The sequence below is a fragment of the Chamaea fasciata genome, unplaced genomic scaffold (assembly GCF_029207755.1).
Source record: "Chamaea fasciata isolate MVZ Bird 193981 ecotype frontalis unplaced genomic scaffold, bChaFas1.0.hap1 SCAF_1, whole genome shotgun sequence".
In the NCBI taxonomy this organism is placed as follows: domain Eukaryota; kingdom Metazoa; phylum Chordata; class Aves; order Passeriformes; family Sylviidae; genus Chamaea; species Chamaea fasciata.
This window is the reverse complement of record NW_027094086.1, coordinates 104,083,425-104,102,787: the sequence shown is the minus strand read 5'-3', so window position 1 is coordinate 104,102,787 and position 19,363 is coordinate 104,083,425. Positions and strand designations below refer to the sequence as shown.

Sequence of the window (19,363 nt, the reverse complement as noted above, 5' to 3'; positions counted from 1 at the left end):
GGTCATTTGTGGGATAGCAAAATACAGCTTGATAATATATCAAAATATGTATTCAGCTCTAGGGCCCCTAACATGAGGAGGACATCGACCTGTTAGTTCAGAGGAGAGCCACTAAATTGATTAGGGTGCTGGAGCACCTCTGCCATGAAAACAGGCTGATTGTTCAGCCTGGAGAAGAGAAGGCTCTTAGGAGACTTTGGAGCACCTTTCAATACCTAAAGAGGTTGCACAGGAGAGCTGGAGAAGGACTTCTTACAAAGACATGATAGATAGGACCAGCGGCAAGAGCTTTAGACTGGAAGAGGATAGGTTTAGGTTCGATATTAGGAGGCAATTCTTTACTGTGAGGTTGGTAAGACACTGGAACTGGTTGCCCAGAGAAGCTATGAATGCCCTGTCCCTGGCAGTGTTCAAGGTGAGATTGGCTGGTCTAGTGAAAGGTATCCCAGCCCATGAAAGAGGGGTTGGAACTGGATGATCCAAAACCATTCAACGGTTCTATGAAAGCACCATGGGACAAGGATGTTGAATTTATTGTTTTGCGTTGCAGGCAGAGTTCAGCCTGTTGAGACACAAGTTTACCCTGCCTATGAGAATGGGAACTTGTACCCATTCTCTTCTGTTTAATGATAGTCCTGGTTTTAGACTAGTAATGGATTATGTGGTTACCACAGAAGTATTAGGCCACATTATTACTACAATTCAGAAAATTAAGTTTCCTTGCAAATAAGTGGAACATATCTGAGAAGATCTTCCTTGCATTAAGATAGGGCCTTGGACATCTTTTGGAACAGAGAATAAAAGAGTGCAGGCAACACAGCCTTTTTGCAGTGAATGTTGAGTCTGACTGTAAGTTTAAGTTCAGTACTCGCCGTTTACAATTCCATGTGATACAAGCTGAGTACATCTTGGGATCCAAATAGGATTAAACACCATAGGTGCTTTGTATCCTCGGGACAATCAACAGCTTCTAATTTAGGTGCAGTAAGTGCCAAGTTGTTGTTTCTACTGTCTGAATCAGCTGAATACAAAATTCCCCCTGATCTGAAAGCAAGCATGGTTGTATAATTTGCATTTACATAAAGAAGCAAGACTCTACTTGGTGCATGTTAAATGGGTTGTTGCCACTAAATCTCCAACAGTTTTGCACCTGACAGTCAGGACTAGTGTTAAATAGTACATGAGCTGAGTGTCGGTGCTGTGCCTCTGCAGTAGCTTTCAGATTGGGATAAAGGGGGGAGTTATGATTTGCTTGAGCTAAACATGAGACTGCTACTCTTTGTCCCATCAGTCCCTGACAGAAAGCAGGGTTCCTGTAGTCCCTTCTTACTCCTTCACACAACTAAGAAGGCGTTTGACAAAGCTCAGGAAAGACAGATTAGCTCTGTGGTAGCTCAGACTGTTGTTCCTTTAAAAGCAGACCTAATTTAAAGCGTTTCTTCCCCCGTGCCTGTCAGAGGTTTTCCCTTTGCTTAGATGCAGTAAAATTATCAGGTGGTTATGCAGGAGCTATGATCTGTGGGAAAAAACCTTTGATGTAGAGTGTCATCATTATTTTGAGGGGAATCTGTGTTCATATTTGTGTGTCTGGGTAGGTTTTAAGGGTTTTAAGTATTACAGATAATCTGTAGTTCAGACACGGCTGCTTTCAGTTGTTGAGTTCAGCCTTAAAGGACTGCATTGCAGCTCCTTTACTGTAAGTCAGCGCATTAAAAATTACATGTAAACATAAATATTAGCAGAAAAATCTATTACTTCAATGTTTGGTGCACACATGAATCAATTGAATGTAGGCTTGTTTAGTTTGCATAACAGATTACACATGACAGAGCTGTGTGTTGCTGCTTGAATGCACTCCATCCTCGAGCACTGAAAATAAGAGCTCCTGTCTGCTGAAAGGAAGGCAGGAAAGTTAATCAAGCATTGTTTTGAGAAATTGTTCGACTTCCTTAAATATGCAAATGGTATATACATGCTGTGTCTATATAAAGCCAAATACAGTCAGTACTTTATTAATAGTATGCTTAAAAGGTTTTGTAATTGCACCTGGTAGGGTTTGCCTTTGGAAAATACTGGGTTTTCCACAGGGCTTTACTGGACCTGTCGGAATGTAAGTAATGAATAAAATATGGGATCTTACTTTTGTAGTTCAATTCTACTTATTTACTATTTATTCTTCTGTGCATTTCTCTTCTTTACTGAGATTAACTGGTGAGTTTGTTTATAAATAAAATCAGTGAGTTCCTCTTTCTATTTGTTATTTTTTAACTTAGAAACCTCAGAATACTATTATGCTTTTTATTATGCTATTATTAAGCACGTTCCTTTTCCAGAACAATCAGTATCAAGTCAGTGGTTGGAAATTTGGATGTTGTTTTCCCTTTTGTTATAATTGCTGCCAGAGAGGTTTCACAGTCTTTGGTGTCAGACCTGAAAGTAGTAGTGTTAATATATCTGTGAATACTCAGAGTGGATGTTATATTTATTGTTCAGTGAGCCGAAAATACTGAAGAGGTTTTGTTCTCTGTGAGCCAAACTGAATGTTTTACGGTATGGAATCTGTGTGGCTGATCTTCCCTGAATGGAAATAGTTTACATGGCTCTGGATAGCAGTTATTTAGTCTAAGTGTTAAAAGCTTTTATCATTGAGGAATTCATCTGACAAATTTCCCCGCTCTTGCTTGAGAAACAGAAATGTAAAAAACCAGTAATTTGTTTAGTTCTTATGTCTAGGGCCACAACTTCATTTCCTAAAATGTTGAAGCATATTGCAGCATGCATTTCTGAATACCACATTTTATGTGGTATGCACATTCTACTTATCTGTCTAGTTCAAGCCGTAGATGAGGTCCATCTGTATGTCCAGATGTGGACACATGTCTTCAAGATTTTTTTTTTCTTGGAAGGGGGAAATATGGAGAAACAACTGCAAAGTTTCATATGGGCCATTTCCTGCTTTAGACTCAGTTTGGACATAAACAACAGACTAGTTACCACCCGTTCTTTTTCCTTCTGCTATTGATAGGGGAGTGGTGCTCTTTAGCCTCTTCACCATGAGGTCCACACTTTTAGGTATCCCCCTCTGCCTGTCATGAACAGTTGAACTCCATCAAGCATGGCCACGAGTAACAGCTTTTCAGTGTGAAGTGTTGAGCACGTTCTATGGAAGCATCCGTGTTTCCATGTGTGTGCATGTCAGCTCAAGCTGTGTCCTAGCAGAGTACATGCACATTGCTCCCATTGCCCATCCTCACCACAGTTTATTCATAGTTTGATGGAGACCTGTCTCCTGCTGGAGGAGAGGGTTTGGCAGCTTGCTAGGAGCCCCCATTTAAAGTGCTACAACTTCATGCATTCATGCATTCATTCATTCACTGACAGCCCATCCAGAAGCACCTGCTGTCCCAAACACATGGTTTTTGTCAATGGGGATTTTCCTGTCTATATGAGAAGTTGTGGAAGACCTGTCTATGCCTTCTTGGGAAAAAAAAGACGGTATTTTTGTCCACCAGTGACACATGATAACTTCAGTGATTGATTATGATTGCCACATGCAGAGTTAGGCTTGCAGATATGATATGAAGCAGTAATAATGCTTCTCTTCTCAAAGAACATTCTTCATTGCTGGTAAAACTGGTCTTCATCCAGCCCTGTAATATTTCTTGGATTCCTCTTGGCAGGCTCTCTTTTGCCAGGAGCGGAACCTCTTGTAAACATTTTTAAATTGACACTGGTTGCAGTAATTTTAGAGACTCTAGCCCATACTGCCTTGCTGCCTGTGACCGTGTGAAGAAATAACAAGAAGAGAGGAAGGCAGTCAGAAGAGCAGGGTGGGAGGGAGAAACTTGTGAGAGACTTTGCAAAGTAGTAGTTACAGATCCTGTAAGCTTGTCTAAAGAGAGGGTTGGTTCTACAGTAGTGCTTTACCACGTTGACAGCTGTGTTATAATGGACTCTTCTGTTGTTGCTGCAATTATGACAAATACTGTAGCCTGTGTCTCTGGTCATAAAGACATGCTTTAAAAGTTTGGGGAGTGCCAGTACAGTGTGTTGTTCTCCAGCCTGCACTGCTGACAATATAGTGTCTAATGCTGGCAAACACTTTTTTTTTTTTTTTGTTTATAGTTAATACTTTATCTGATATTTTGCCCAGAGTGAGAGGCAACATGTGTATTATTATAACATATTTATAAGGAAGTATTTTGCTTTTTGCTTCTGTTTAAAACACTCAGGAAAGCAGTTATGAAAACAAAATTCAAAACAGCAGGAAATACTTTTTTTAATTCTCTGAAATATTTGTGCCAAGTGGATGACATCAGCTTTACAGGATATAAAAATTAAAGTGAAATTTTAAAGCAAATCTGGTAATCTCTCTAGTCATATTCAGTTTCTCTCAGAATGACAGTTTTAGCCTTTCAGATGTAGGGTTAAGTCTTCCTCATTAAGTAGGTGAACTGTTAATGCAATGTTTGCTATGCAATCCACCACTTCTGAGGGGAACTCACAATCCCTGAAAACACAAACATATGAGGCAAATACATTAACTTCTTGTTATGAAAGCAAGATGGCCTAATGCATTATTATAGGTATTGATTCTAATGTGAACTTCTCGCTTCATACAGTTGAGAGCACATAGCATTTTAATGGGATTTCATGTGTCATTAATAAATTCTAGTACCCAAAAAGCGTTTCATTTCAAAAGTTTTACTTTTTCAAGTCAAAGTGCAGAAAACCCCATTTCGGTATGTATTGCTTTTGGTTTGCAAAATTGATCTTTTCATTAAAAAACTTGAGGTTTAGTAGTGAAGCAGTGACATTTGTGAATTGCTGCTGTTTCAGACATTTTGCTGTGGCAGCAGTGGTTGGAAATGCAATGGCACTGCAAAAGGGAGAGAGGATAATAGGTTTCAGAGACAAGCTGGCAAGTATGCTAGGGAAAGATTAGGCAAACTACTACTGAGCTACATACAGTTTTGAGATAAGTTGAGATGGTAGAATAACTGCTGGTTTGTGTTAGGGGTTATTGACTTAAATGATTAAAGGGGTTTTTGGTTGTGTTGCTTTAGATGCTTGCAGTAGGGTAGGCCTTTTTGTGGCAATCTGTGTAGTTCTTCTTGTGGGCTTACTAAGTCCAGGACAAATTTGCTCTGTAGCAGATTGCTTTGAAGTATTTGGAAAGAAAAAATAATGTATCGTGAGACTCTTAAATTTTTGGAAAGGTGGGGGGGGGAAGGCTCCCCCAAGTTTTCTGTGCTGTTGTCTGTCTGCATTTCATTATTTTACCACACTCTTCATTATTAGATAAATGAGGTTTATTAGATAAATGAGGTCCCAGTGAGTGAAAGGGATATGCAAGTCTCAGAATATGTAGACTGTGCAGTGAAAGTGTACTGCTTCTCTACACGGATCATTGCCTAAAAGTGGTGTGTGCATAATGAAATGTTGAAATGAAATCTTTGTATGTCCTTGACTTTACTCCTTGTGAGAATTTTCATACCTAGGTGTAGTTCTTGCCCATTTTTTTGGTTCATCCTAAAATAGTTTGGATTGTGACTTGTAAAGACAGCCTTTCAGTACAAATTTTTAGTAGTTTTTGAATTGGGTAGTATAGTCTCTAGTTCTTCTGATGTAACTGAACTGTACTTGTTTGGAGACTGTTGTGATTTGTAGTTCATAACTTTGTTCATTTAAAATCAGGATTCAGTCCTTATAGTCCTGGAGCAAAAAAATCCCATGTGCATGTTACATATTACCATATTCCAAGTAGTCTAAAATTCAGAGAAGTCTTTGGAGAAATACAAGAAAATGTTCTCAATTGTTTGCAGCTGAACAGTGTATTATGTCAGTACAAACCTGTTGCTAGTGCATGGGTCACGTTTTTCTGGGACGTAATTCTACTGCTTTTATGGAGTTTCCTGCAGAAGTGATGAGAAAGGGCTGTTGAAGTGTTTTGCCAGCTTTCTTGATTAAACACCATTTTTTGCCTTGTGGGACTAGATTGCAAATCTAGGATTGCGTAGTTTTTTGATTTGGTATATTTGGAGTTCTGTCTGTTTGCTCTTCACATGTAGCAAAGAATTTCCAGTGTATTCTCTACTGTGACAGTTAAAATCAGTGGTCTGCAGGTTGGACACATTTAAGTGTTTAGTGTATCTTAAGTTTAGAAGAAAATTTTGTTTTTGGGGGTTTTTTCCCCTGTGGAAGTGCTAACTACCACAGAGCTCTTTTCACAACCAAACTGAAGAAATTTTGTGGAACAAAAACTTTGAAGAAAACTAGTAATAGTCTTAGAACAAATTAAATAGCAATCCTTTTTTTTTTTTCTTCTTCTAAGTGAACATTCCATAGTTTAAATTATAACCTTTTTTTTAAGTACAAATAAATATATATATATACACTATATATACCTAGTATGTGCTATTACTGAGCCTGAACTTTGGAAGGTTATTGTTAATCATGCTAATAACAATACTCAATTTTTGTTCTTTGCTGAGTTTACTTAGATTTCTACGCATTTCTGTGAAGATGCTCAGCTAAAGAGGGAATCCTTTAGGAATTGTTTCTTCATTCACTTACTCCCTTGTATATTCTGCATTGCTGCTCTGTATATGCTAATGAACTGATTTCTGTTTTAACCAGTAGCCAGTGGAATTCCAGAGATATAAAAATCCTTTGTTGTTTTTCTTCTTTATAGGTTGCAAACAATCTTCGCAAAATTTGATGAAATAAGGAACTCTGACAATATGATTTTAAGTAACGTCAGTGGTGAGTATGAAAGATTGTATATTTATAATCAGCTTTAGATTAATGCAAGATAATGATTTAAATACTAGCCTTATCCATGTGAGATGGATGAACAGAAACATGTAAATGCCAAGAAAATGAGACACTTGGTGAAACAAGCTTGTACACTTTACTGGAAGTATTTGCTGGATTGTTGTCAGAATATAGTGGGAGAAGGTGTTGAAACTGCATGGAAAACAAGCAGTGAATATTTAATGAGTTACAGATGTGCTCAGTATAGGATAGAAGAATGCTGCAAAGTGTTCATGTATGGGAAAAAAGATCGCATGAACCTTTATCCTTGGTATGGTTCTAAGAGAAAATGGGCTTTAGTGATGGGTGTGTTTGATATCTTCTCTGTTAAAATGATGCATCATTATTATAATACATGGAGTTTTAAATTATAGAAATAGGAGACTGCAGCATTGAAAGACAACTTAATTGTTGAAGTTAAGACTTCATTGAGCTTGAGCTCCTTATTTTGGTATATTTCAAGAAAAGACAACCTGTTATGCAGAGAATCCCTGTTGCTTCTTACTGCTTTTTTGCTACAGTATTTTTTAGTATGAAAATTTAATTTAAAACTGTAAATTATGAAAAGAATGTTACATAACAGCAAAACAAAGGAGGTGCTGTGGCAGTGGCTTTAACATAGTCGGTTTTGGAACCTCATTGTCTTCTGCAAGGAATCAGTAGATCTTCTTTAATCAGGAAGAGTTTTCCCACGTTAATTTGTCTTTCAGAGTAACTATGTTGATTGTGGCCTGCTCTATCTAAAAAGTGTAGAGTAGAAATACTAAGATTATTTAAGAGTAGAAATATTTTGAGGAATGCATATTATTCTTTAATGTACTCAAATGTACCCATTTTAAATTTTATCACCCTTTTCTTGTAAGTGTGAAAACAGAAGTTGACTGTAGGTTCGAAGGATAGTGGTTTTGTAACCTTTTCTTTTACATAGTTTCTATGCTGTATTTTGTTTTGAAATAAAACACTGCTGTTCTTGAACACTTAAAATTGATTTGTAAAAAAATATTTAAAAAAAACCCAAAGCATTCTAATTTGGGGAAAATGTTTTACATAAAAATGTAAATATTTATGTTCTGTTAGATTGTAAACTTACTCATTATGAAAGGGGGGTAAACCATTATCTTTTACATTTACCATTAAGACAGCTGCGTAGGTTTGAGAGATTCAGAGATGCATTGCACCTGTGTATTTTTTCCCTCTTGGTAGTTCTCAGGAGAATGGAGAAAGTCACATGGGAATATAAGCATTGAAATTACTTAAATATATGAAAACATATATACCACATTGCTGGACTAGTTGAACATAGCACTTCTGTCCTTTTTGTCTCCATTTAAGAGAGTTAAAGTTTATTTTTAAGGTAATTTTATCTCATGTGCAAAACCCAGATATTAATGCTGACCTATGACAGTATAAACCATGTATTTTGTCTTGTAGGTGGCAATTTCTATCCAACAGTTACTGTGATTCTGCTTTGGTATCATAAATGACAGAATCCCTCTTAATACTTTGGTTTCAGTACTTTTGCTTGAACCTAGTTCATCTGTTGCTTCCATCTAGGCAGTTTTTCAATGTGATTGCAAAGGTATTCTTCCATTGTTAGTGCTTTATCTTGGCTTTTTTCTTCATTATTCCCTGAAGGACAATTTGTATTTACTGCTTGCACGTGTAGATTTAAAGTTACTATTGAATTCCTATAGCCTTAGTTCCAACTTTTCTTTCAGGAGCTTTATCAAACATCTCTGAATAAAGGCCAAATTTTAGTGGCTAAATACATCTGTTACAGTGTTGAGGATTTTTTTTTTTGTGCTTTGGATATTTTGTAGTAGGGTTTGGGATGGTAGGGGTGGGTAGGATTGTGTTTCCCAGGTGGGGGGAGGCAGAGGCAAGGTGGAAAGCACAAAAACACTACACCTGGCTTTAATATAATTAAACTCCATAGTGGGCCTCCTAACAGCAAAAGGAATGGCTTTTTGCTAGGTGGAGTTAGTTTCCCCAAGTAGGGTGACTATGTACTGATGGGGGTCCTGTCCGGTGTGTGATGGATAGGGAGGAACTTGTTAATATAACCTTGGAAGATGTCATCTTCTTCATAGTCCTGAGTGACACTGCTGTGGTAGTGAATATTTGGTGTGTTGACCTAGTTTCTGGGAATCCAGAGATGTGACTTAGGATTCTCTCATCAAATAATGCTAACGTCAGTTGTTCAGTCTTTTTATCCAGCATGTACTTAGGAAGAAAAAAAAGGAATAAAGAGTCAAAGTTTGCAGCTTTAAATGGCCTGAATACAAAAATGTTTTTCATACTATATTGATAGTCAAAACAAATATTTAAAAAAATGTTTATGCTAACATGATTTAACACTTGAGAGTTTTTTAAAAATATTGTGTTAGTATGCTTGGGTATGTGGGAGAAATATAGGTAGGACAGGAAAAGGTCTCCTTCCTTCCATCTTATCACACCGGTAGACTTAATAACTTACCCTTCTGAACGTGCTGGAGGGGATCTAGTGACAACAGCCCCTTTAGTCTTGTATTACCTCTTTCCTTTATTGAATCTGATCTGTGATGGAATGGTAAAGAGGAGGAAGAGAACAAGTTACCATTAGGGACTGACAGATCCTCTTGGGGGGTAGACAAGGTGGAAAGTACATTCAAACACTTATGGATGGAATAATTGCTGTAGGATGTAGTGAGTTTCAAAAGCCAACACATGAGGAGGTACCATGTCTAACAAGGGGACTGGGCAGGAATTCTAGTGCTTTTGCCTGATGAGAATGGCTTACAGCCTTAAATAATATCCCACTACTAGCTTGCCCCTCCAGCTGACCTTTGATTTTTTTATTTTTTACTCTGAGGTATGTATAGTAAAATCAGAGATAATTTCTTTAATGTGAATGATGTGAATGAACGAGCTGCTATGCAAACCTTGGGATTTGTTTACATTCATAATGATGCATATTAAAAGACTCATAGCAGGATGTTTGCCTGTTAAGCAATATCTTCTGCGTGCTGCTGGTTTTGCCCTTTCACTCCACCAGAACTGTATGTAGCCTTCCAAACTGGAGAAGATTCTTTAAAGCACCCCCCATTTTCAGCAAGTAAATGTTCATTTCTATGGAAACAGAACTGGCAGCCAATCTCAGCGCTACAAAAGCACTTGTTTCTGCTGCCTGAGATTTGTAAATACTGTTTTCTCTAGGAGAATTCAAGCAGACTTCTATATTGAATAGTAGTGTCATTATTGAGACAGGGAATTAAAACAAAAGTAGGGAAACTGTTAATACTGAGCTCCCTGCTGCAGTCAGCAGAATGATTGAGCTGAAGATAAATCGTACATCTCTATTCAACCCGTACACTTTTTCCATTTTAATGTTTAATGGCTCAAAGGACTGGCTTTATAAACACAAAATATGACAGGTGGGATCTGTGGTGTTAGTATCATGGTGTAGGGAGATGTGTTGTGGGTGATGAAGATGCAGCTGAAATACATGTTCTCCTGGGAAAAAAAAGGGGCAAATAAAAATCCATAGCACTAGTGTGTATCTGTTTTTCCACATTACACTATTGTTTTTTATTTCCCTTTGCTGTTTTCTATTTGGAAATATAGTTACTATGGAGACAGTGACGACATACTCTTAATAGACCTCACCAGTGCGGCACAACATGAATATATATCGTTTGGGAATACTGGTGATAGCTGCCATGATTATTTTATAGAGGTTTCAAGCTGCATGTATTCCTTTGGCGTGCTCAATGCAGGTGGTCAAAATGTAGCCATATCATTTTCAATTTCAGCTGCTCTTCCTGGTGTCTTATTTTAAATAGAAAAATGTACTGACAGTAAAAAGTGTACTGGTCAGTTCAAGCCCATTTGGAAGAAAAGGGCCTCATCAGGCTGATGCTTCCACTGGTTTTAAGGATTTTGACTGAGTTCTAGGATCCTTGCAAATGCTTGGTTCTCATGCTCTCTGTGCAACAGCATATGCTACAGTCTGCCTGAGTTTTAAACTTTTCTATTGGCAAGACTAGGTAAATTGGTACTACTTACTTGCTACTCTTCGTTTTGATCACTGTTCGATTGCACTCTCTACCCTCAGCATGTCACCTAAAAGGTAGATTTCGGGTACCAACTCTGATCAGCAGCTCAGGCTCTGGGCAGGCTGTCATTGATGCTCCCCAGCATGTGTTGCAAGCATGCTTTGGAAGCAGTTTCTCTTTTAAAGTTGCGGAGGGCTTTCCAAACAAGTCTTCCGAAAACGCGGAGGCAGCAGGTTTCTTCAACGGAGCCCTTTCCTACTTCCTCTGGGCTTTATCGTTTTATTTCGCGTTATGTTACGTTTTGGTTGATATCTGTTCTGTGGAGTTGCTCCTCCTTAACCAAGGCTGCTGCTTCTCCTCTCGCTTCATTTTCCGTGGTGGTGGTGGGGGGCAGAGCTTCCCCCCGGGGTGCGGGGTGTCCCCCCCGTGGCGGGGCCCCGGCGCTGGCGGGCGGCGGGGGGCCCGGCGGGCCCTGCCGGCGGGGGCGGGGCGCCCGGGGGGCCGGGCCGGCGCGGAGCTCCCTCGCAAGGCGGGACTGCTATTTTGAAGCGAGGCGGCGGCTGTAGCGGCAGGGAGCCGGCGGGGATCCGGCCGGGAGCCGCCGCGCCCGCCCTCCCGCGGCACCGCCGGGCATGATGGCTGTGGGGGACGGTGAGTGGGGAGCGCCTGCCTTTGGGGACCGGCGCGGGGCTGCGGGGGGCTCTCGGCAGCCCGGGGATCTTGGTATGGCAGGTTGGCGTCTTGGGCTGGCGGGCTTGGCTTCCCCCCGAGCCGGGCGCTGGGCGATGGCTGCTACGTGCGGCAGCCGGAGGGTACCGGGGCACCCAGCGTGGCAGCTCCAGCCCTTCTTAGAATTTTAACCGAGCCTAGGTTTTTGGGATGGCCCGTGATCTCATTTATTTACGACTCTGGCAGATTCCGCTGTGCGTTTTTATGTTGGCGTTGTGTTTACCCCTCTCGCCTCTGTGTTACTTGTGTTGGCCACCTCTGCAAGATAAGGCAGAATTTGCTACACTGCTTTGTAAACAAGCGGATGTTAACCTGCCCTGTTATGTGAAGAAATTCATACTTAGTCAGCGTAGCCATAAAAGAAGAGCCTTGCTGCTAGAGTTGGAGATGTATATTTAATAAAGACATGGGATGTTACTACGTTTCCTTCAGTGCACAGTGTATTGTTACACAAACCAATGGAAAGTAGGTCAGTAAAGCAATACAGACTATATGGTTGTGCTTTCGTTAAAAACTAAACATACGTTTTATCTTTATGACACCTCTTGGGTTTGCGTGTCAGCCAGGGTTCTCTGAGCCTAATACCTTGATGACTTTCCATATATGCATTATTATTTTTGGAGAGACTTGAGACGCTCATTGGACTTGCAGCAAGTTTAGGGATGAGGCAGGATGGCTGTGCTTTTACAAGTGACTGTATATGTAGATTTACATAAAAAAGATGGTTTATAAAGATCACAGATTTAAGATTCAATCTTTTATCTGATTTTGCTGAAACAGTAGTTGTAAGAGTCCTGAGAGAGACCCTTTATTGAGGTGACCTGAAATGTGTGGTTTTCAATTAGTTCTTTCATATGTCAGAGACTGTAAGAGATAATGAGTGTGACCAGAGCAGTGGAATTGTGTCTGGATTGTACAGTCTAAAAAAAAAAAAAAAAGTATGCAGTTCTCGGATGTTTTTATTTTTTGTCATTTACAAGGTGCAAGGGAAGTCATGGTCTTTGTAGAACTGAATAATGTACCAAGCTCACTCTTGCTGAGATTTTTTTTTTTGGAAATGGTTTTCTTCATCTTTGTTTCCTTCCTGTGAAGCAACACAGCTCTCCATGGTGTAAACATGAATTGTGGTAACTTGCAGATTAAGAATACAAGTTGTAGCATGTTAAGAAATAACTGCGTTCTCTAGGCAAAGCTGTAGGATTTTTGTCGTTCTGTAATGGTCAAGGCTTATGAAGTGAGGGTGGTTGTGGAGCTCTCTTCTGTATAATTTAATTCGTCATTAACAAAGGCACTAAGAACAAAGTACTGTTCAGGCAGTCAGCTGACATTCTGTGTAGGAGCTTTGAGCAATAATGCCAGATACAATTAACAGTGTGTAGGATGATTATGTAGCTGTTGGTCTCTCTTAAAACTACTGCTTACCACATTTACAAGGAATTCAGTCTTCTGATGTTGTGTTATGAAACTGCAAGGGAAAACAAAACCTTAGTTACTATTAAGAAAACTTCTTAATCTTTTTTCTAAATTTAATGATGTTTTGGTTGCAGTCTTCTGTTTTGCAAATAATCTGTATATCTTCCTAATATATGCAACATAGAAGGAATTGTTTTAAGGTTAGTGATTCTGCAGTCTTTGAGAAATGTCTTTTCTTGGCAAAATGTCACTTTGTTATGGCCAGTATGTTTAACTTAATATTCATGAGACTAGGCTGAAGGCATAGTGCAGATACTCCAGAGAACAGATCTTTTTACTTGTCTTATTTGGTTGGCTCATTTAATCAGCCTAGATGTGTTACACAATTGCAGAGTATGTTTGGAAATGCTATTTAGAAGTGGTAATGTCAGTTTTATCTTGAATGCTAGACATTGGCTTATTGGAACCTTGTGGATTATTTTTTTTCCAGTTTTCTTGAGCACAAGCAGAAATGTAAATAAAACGTGATGCTTAGGAGTTGAATCTTAATCTGATTTCTCAAGTGAAGATTAAAGGGAAAAAACAGATTTTCTGTTTGCCCCCATGTTAACTGTCTCAAGCTCTCCAAGCTATTGCTGGAAGAGCATAGAGGGGGGGAAAAGAAAATCCTGTGCTTACGGCACAGCAAAGAATTGGACTGTAACTTCTACTGTACTGAATGCAGGCCAGTGGGAAAGCATGCGCTGCCTCAGTCTTAAAGGCATTTCACATACTTGTGTGAGTGGAGGTCTGTGCTTGCCCTGCAAGTTGTGGAGGCTGCTGAGGAAAACCAGCCAGGAGCCGTTCCTTGCTCTGGTTTCCTTGTTCCTTGGAGAGGATAATGCATTTCTGCCATTATCCGTTGGTAACCAGATTAGGCTGCTGAGGAGGTGGCAGACAGAATTGCAGTGTGCACATCGCGTTGCACGTTCTCTCCAGGGTTTGTAATTCAGCAGCTTCCACTGGTGTTTCCTCACCTTGTTGGCAGTCTGTGCTATGTTACCCTGTTATTTCGTAGGTAAGGGGCTGTCTTGATCCCAGTTGAACAAGGTAGTTAGGATAAGGACAAAATTATCTGCCTGAAACTACAAATGGCCTTAAAGGGAAGATTAGACATAGGTTTTCTTAAGATGTACTAAACATATTGCAGTACCAGACATAAGGTATTTGAGGGCTATCTAAAAGCATGTAATCAGCTTTGTAAGAGGACGTATTTGGTACACACATTTGTTGCACTAGTGTATATATACTAAGTATGCTGTTCTGTATCACATAATGAATAAGAACTTCTTTATTTATTAGTGTATTTCTATGTAAATAGCATACAATGTAATGATGTTTCATCACTTTAAGCACTTGTCACATTTTAGATGGTAAAGCATATGTGACTGGTTTATGAATAGAAATTATCTTTCTATCTTACTGCGTATGCATATCAAATTCCGTGTTTTGTCTTCTTTCAAAATACTTGATTAATGTATGCATGGTCCTAAAGCATGAGAACAATTATCTTCCATTCCCTGATGTTCTTCTGAGGGAAGGCTCTCTTCCTGAGTCTTTAATCTGATTAACTAGTTTCTGTGAAGTGTGGGTGCTGTACAGCTTTAATATTTTACTTCTGACTGAATAAGGGATTGGATGTATTAAAGGTGTAGAAGCTACAGTGATGTTTGAGACATTAGCTTGATTTAAAAATACATGTGTTATTTTAGTGCATGTGCATTTCTGAGGTGTATTTCTGATTTTTCTTATCCTCTGGTTGGAGACTTTAAACCAACAGAATCCTGTGAATGATGATAATAAAGCAATTGCTACACTGGCCTAGAAATTGGTCAGACTGTAACTGTGGTGCTTTGTACCATTCAGAACTGTCTCCTGGGTGTGGGAATATAAATAGTAGCAGAAGTTTCTGTTCGGGATAGAAGCGTTTCACTTGTTCCCTTTTCTGTTCTTGTTTGGGCCTGTGTTTTCTTTAACACGCTGACTCCACCTGCACCGGCTCCTTTTTCTCTAATTGCTCCACAGCACTCCTCTGCTGTTATTAGCAGTTGGTGGGCACATTGCTTTGGGAAATGGCTTTACTAGTGGTGCCTCAGAGAGGAAGGACAGATACCAGGAGCTGGAATGAGATTCCTGTTCCGAACGAAACCAGTGCAAATCTTCTTTTCACAGTAAGGTCGTACGCTACTCCCAGTGATTAGCATAGATTCTGAGTTGTGTTTTGTCTATAAAGTGCAATAATAGACAGTAAAAGAACAGTGGGAAAGTGAATCAGCTGGGTGGGAGAGGGAGGGAATGCAGAAACAAGCCAAGGGCTATATGAAAAGACACAGTTTCTACTAAGAGAAGGGATGAATACAGCAAGGTTTAAAATGGATGTGAATGGAAAAAATTCAAGGAAGAATTCAAGGTGCAACTCAGAGCATTTTTTATTTAAAAAAGAAAGCTGCAAGCATATGACGGACACAGTTGTTTTCTCAAAACCAGCATAGCTTCTGGAATAATAAATGCACCTGATTTTTTAATATATTCTAGGGTAACAACTACGAGTGTTTTCTTCCTGTTTCTAAATGACATTTTAAAAATATCAAGGAATTTTGTGGGGGGTGGTGGTTGTTGTTTTCATTAAACATGAAACATAGGTTCACTAAAATGATTTCCACATATGTTTAATCTATTGTCCAAAGGTGTTGGTTGTCTGGAGTGCTGGACAGTTAGGAGTTATTAGTTTTTAAGAACAAGTTACATAATAAAAAAAAAAATTATTTTTATGTTTTCTGTTCTATCTGCATGTTTTTGATTATTCCAGACTATTGGTAATATTGCATGCTTTTTGGTTGTTTGGTGGGGGGTTGTTATTACTGTTTTTGAAGGTACATTTTGGAAAAAAAAAATCAAAAAAAATTAGAATTGTGAACAGCCACAGGAGAAATTTAAGGCCTACTAAGGGTTTCCTTTGATAGATGTTGCAAGAATCTTCCACTTGACTGATTGGATATTTGCCTTGCAGGGTTTATTTTCATCTTTGTTATTTCTGAAATGTAAGGAGTATTTCCTTACTGTTACATGTTATTTTTAATAAAGTCTTCCTGTAGTAAATACTGATGAGCAAGTAAGCTACATTGGGGTCATTTCAGTGTCTGAAATGCCTTCAGAGGTGAAAGGTCTCCTGTAGTATTGACCTAAATCAGAAATTCCATTCTGTATATTGTATTTATAAAGCATCTTAGTTTTAAAGACTTGTGTTTTGGATTTTGTGTCTGCTTTCTTTGCCCAGCTTGTTCATCAAAATACACTTTCATAGCAACAGCTGGAAAGAGCAGTTGATAACTTGAAAGTACCTTTTGAAAACCATCTGTGTAGTTACAAGAAGTAACTACAGTTTAAAACTCAGAGAAGTTTACCAGCTATACTGGAGCGTAGGCAGTAAGATTTTCATAGTGCCACAATTTCTCTTCATGTGTATTTATTTGATGTGAAAATTCTTCTGTTCAACTGAGCAAAACTTCAAAGCCCTCAAAGTTATGGATGATTGGAGCCTGAGGAAGGGTGAGAAGGCCTGAAGTTGTAGAACAAAACTCTTTGCAGCCTGCAGAAAAACCTTACTTTCTTCAAAATAGATACTACTTCTTTCATCAGATGTCAAGAGCTCCATGGTGCTCCATGATTGCCTAAGCAATGAGCATGAGTAGATTTCTGTTTGACAAAAAATCCTTTATCATTATGGATTGTTTTGTTTGTTGACCTGATAAAAGCCTTTTGGTCAATCAACTTACACAGTGTGAGGTTTGCTATTGAACTTAAATGTCAAGCTTTGTACATTTCTGTGTAGATTGTTTTTGTTTAAAATTTCTTTGCATTGTCTAGTCAATTTTTACAAACTCATTAGAAACACTGTGAGAAACAGCCTCTGTGTATTATTTGAGAGTTGGATCATATTCCCAAAATATTAGAGAAATGGCACCTACTAATATTGCCTAACCATTTACCAAGCACTTCAGATTTTCCGGATCTGGTGTGAGTTTTTTAGCTGCTGGGGTGCTGGTGGATGAGAGGCTGGTCCTGAGTTGGCAATGTGGGCTTGCAGCCCAAAAACCCAGTTCTGTCCTGGGCTGCATCAAAAGCACTGTGGTTAGCAGGGCAAGGGAGGTGAGCTGTTGAGTGAGTTCACAGGAGGCCGCAAATATGATCAGAAGCCCGGGGCACTCCTCCTTTGAAGACCGGCTGAGAGAATTGGGATTCTCTCTCTCCAGGGAGACCATACAGCACTCTCCTGTACCAAAAGGGGGCCTACGAGAAAGCTGGAGAGGGATGTTTTCCAAGGGCTTGGTGGAGCAGCTTTAAGCTGAAAAAGGTGTATTTCGACCAGAAATTCTTCACTGGAGGTCGTGAGCCAGTAGAGGAAGCTACCCAGAGAAGCTGTGGATGCCCCATCCCTGGAGGAGTTCACTGCCAGGTTGGATGGAGCTCTGAGCAGCCTGATCTAGTGAAAGGTGTCTCTGCCCATGGCAGGAGGGCTGGAACTTGACAGTCTTTAAGGTCCCTTAAAACCCAAACATTCTATGGTTTTATGTTAAAAAGTCTAGTTTGCGGAGAGTTGGGCCTCTGGAAACCACCAGTTTTATTACCTACAAGTGAAGTGGCAGCATTGAGACTAAAATAAGAATAATTAGCCATATTTTCTTAATTACTACTTCTCACTATGTGAGGCAGAGATCAGGTGGGTCAGTGAGCTGAAAGGGCATTAACAACCCCTTCCATTCTGTGCTGTGGTGTGCATGTTTTTGTGTGCAGATACTAACTTTTAATTCCTAAACTACATGGATCTAAAATTCAGAAAAGTAAGTCTCAACATTTCATCTGCTATGTGCTCATACTTCACTTTCTGCTTCTAGTATCTATGCTTTATTTGTCAATCTGCCTCACTGTTTTGCACTTTCAATGTGTAAATTGAGCTGAGCATGCAGAAATTGGCCACACTAACAACTAATGCAAATGTTAGGAGCTGTCATGACCTTTCTGATGGTAGAATTACATTTGTCACTGTCATGCTGTAATAGTAAATCACAATTTAAATTCCCTGTTTGTAAACCTTCTCGTTGGTGTTATATATATCCGATGCCCCTTCCCTATCACACGTACTTGTGATGTATATTAAAGATGAATGAACGTGGTACTTTTGAGTGCCTCTCTTACCCTTGCTGTGATGTAATTGATAGTTTGAAAATTCAAGTCATTGAGCCCAAGTGCTTCTGTGTGACTGAATTAAGTACTGGAAATGTCCTGAATTGAATCATTCCTCAATGGATATCGGTTGTTTGATTGAGTTAGCTGCAGAAAGGTAAATATGATGGTCCTTTTTTCTGCTTTTCTGAACTTAAATTCATCTATAATGCTAGCCATATTATTGCAGTTTATGGATAGTGGTTTCTAGATAAAATGTATTTTTGTGATAAATATATTAGTTTTAAAATAGGTCATTAGATTCACTGAAGAAAATGCTGGTGCTATTAGGAGTTGGATACTTGATGGATAAGCAAAAGGAATTTGTGAAGAAAGAAATAGAATGACTTCTGGAGCTGAGATAATAAAGACAGTAATTAAACCCGGTCTTCTGAGCGCAGACTGGCTCTTGGCTTACAGAACATTTTAAATGCAAATAGTGGAGTTTATACTTCAAGAAGATACTTGAAGTGGCAGCTTTTTTAGAGGGCCACTTAGGCAATGGAGTGAAGCGTTTGGCCACAAGTGAGCTCTGAATTCTGACAGGCTTCAACATTTAAATAAACCATACTTTTGATAGAAATTATGGGTCTTTTATGTGTAAAGTGGCTCACAAAAATTAACCAGGCATCAAGTAAAAATTCTACTGGAGCTTTTTCTTTTTCTTTCTTTTTTTTATCATCACAGTTTTAAGTGAATTACATGCTTTCATTTTAATCGGTGTCTGGATAGGGAAACTCTCTGAGGGAGTACTCACTCATTTAGCAGAGATCTTGAGTGCTTCAGAACTTACTGTCTTTCTCAGCTTTAATTCTGGTATTTCACAAGAGAGCAAAACATTTGTGCTGTGGTAGGCATGTTTTACTTTGTGCTAAAATAGAGGAATATCCCATCAATTTCTGTGTTACAGCTAGTGACTCAACCTGTGTATTTAAAGTGTCAAAAACTTTCAGTCTTTGATTTCATATGCAAGGCAGGTCTGTGTCCTTTCTACACCTTTTTGCCTTCCCTCTGCCTAAAAGGCACCTGATTGTTAACATTTCAATGCTGGACACAGTGGTCCAAATAGCATGGCCTAGAGCATAACATAGTGCAGATGCTGAAGAACA

At 39.1% G+C, this 19,363-nt stretch overlaps 1 protein-coding gene across 18 annotated transcripts in view; it reads left to right on the top strand.

Annotated features, from left to right (window-relative positions):
- The window catches only part of CLASP2 (cytoplasmic linker associated protein 2), a 142,110-nt gene that overhangs the window by 30,819 nt on the left and 91,928 nt on the right, over window positions 1-19,363 (top strand). For 17 of the 18 annotated variants that reach the window (XM_066191626.1, XM_066191599.1, XM_066191631.1 and 14 more), the window contains exon 7: window positions 6,695-6,765. In XM_066191626.1, coding sequence (XP_066047723.1) covers window positions 6,695-6,765 — 71 coding nt within the window. Of the gene's footprint in view, window positions 1-6,694; window positions 6,766-11,409; window positions 11,502-19,363 lie in introns of those variants that run through there. The other variant, XM_066191701.1, reaches the window with a different exon arrangement.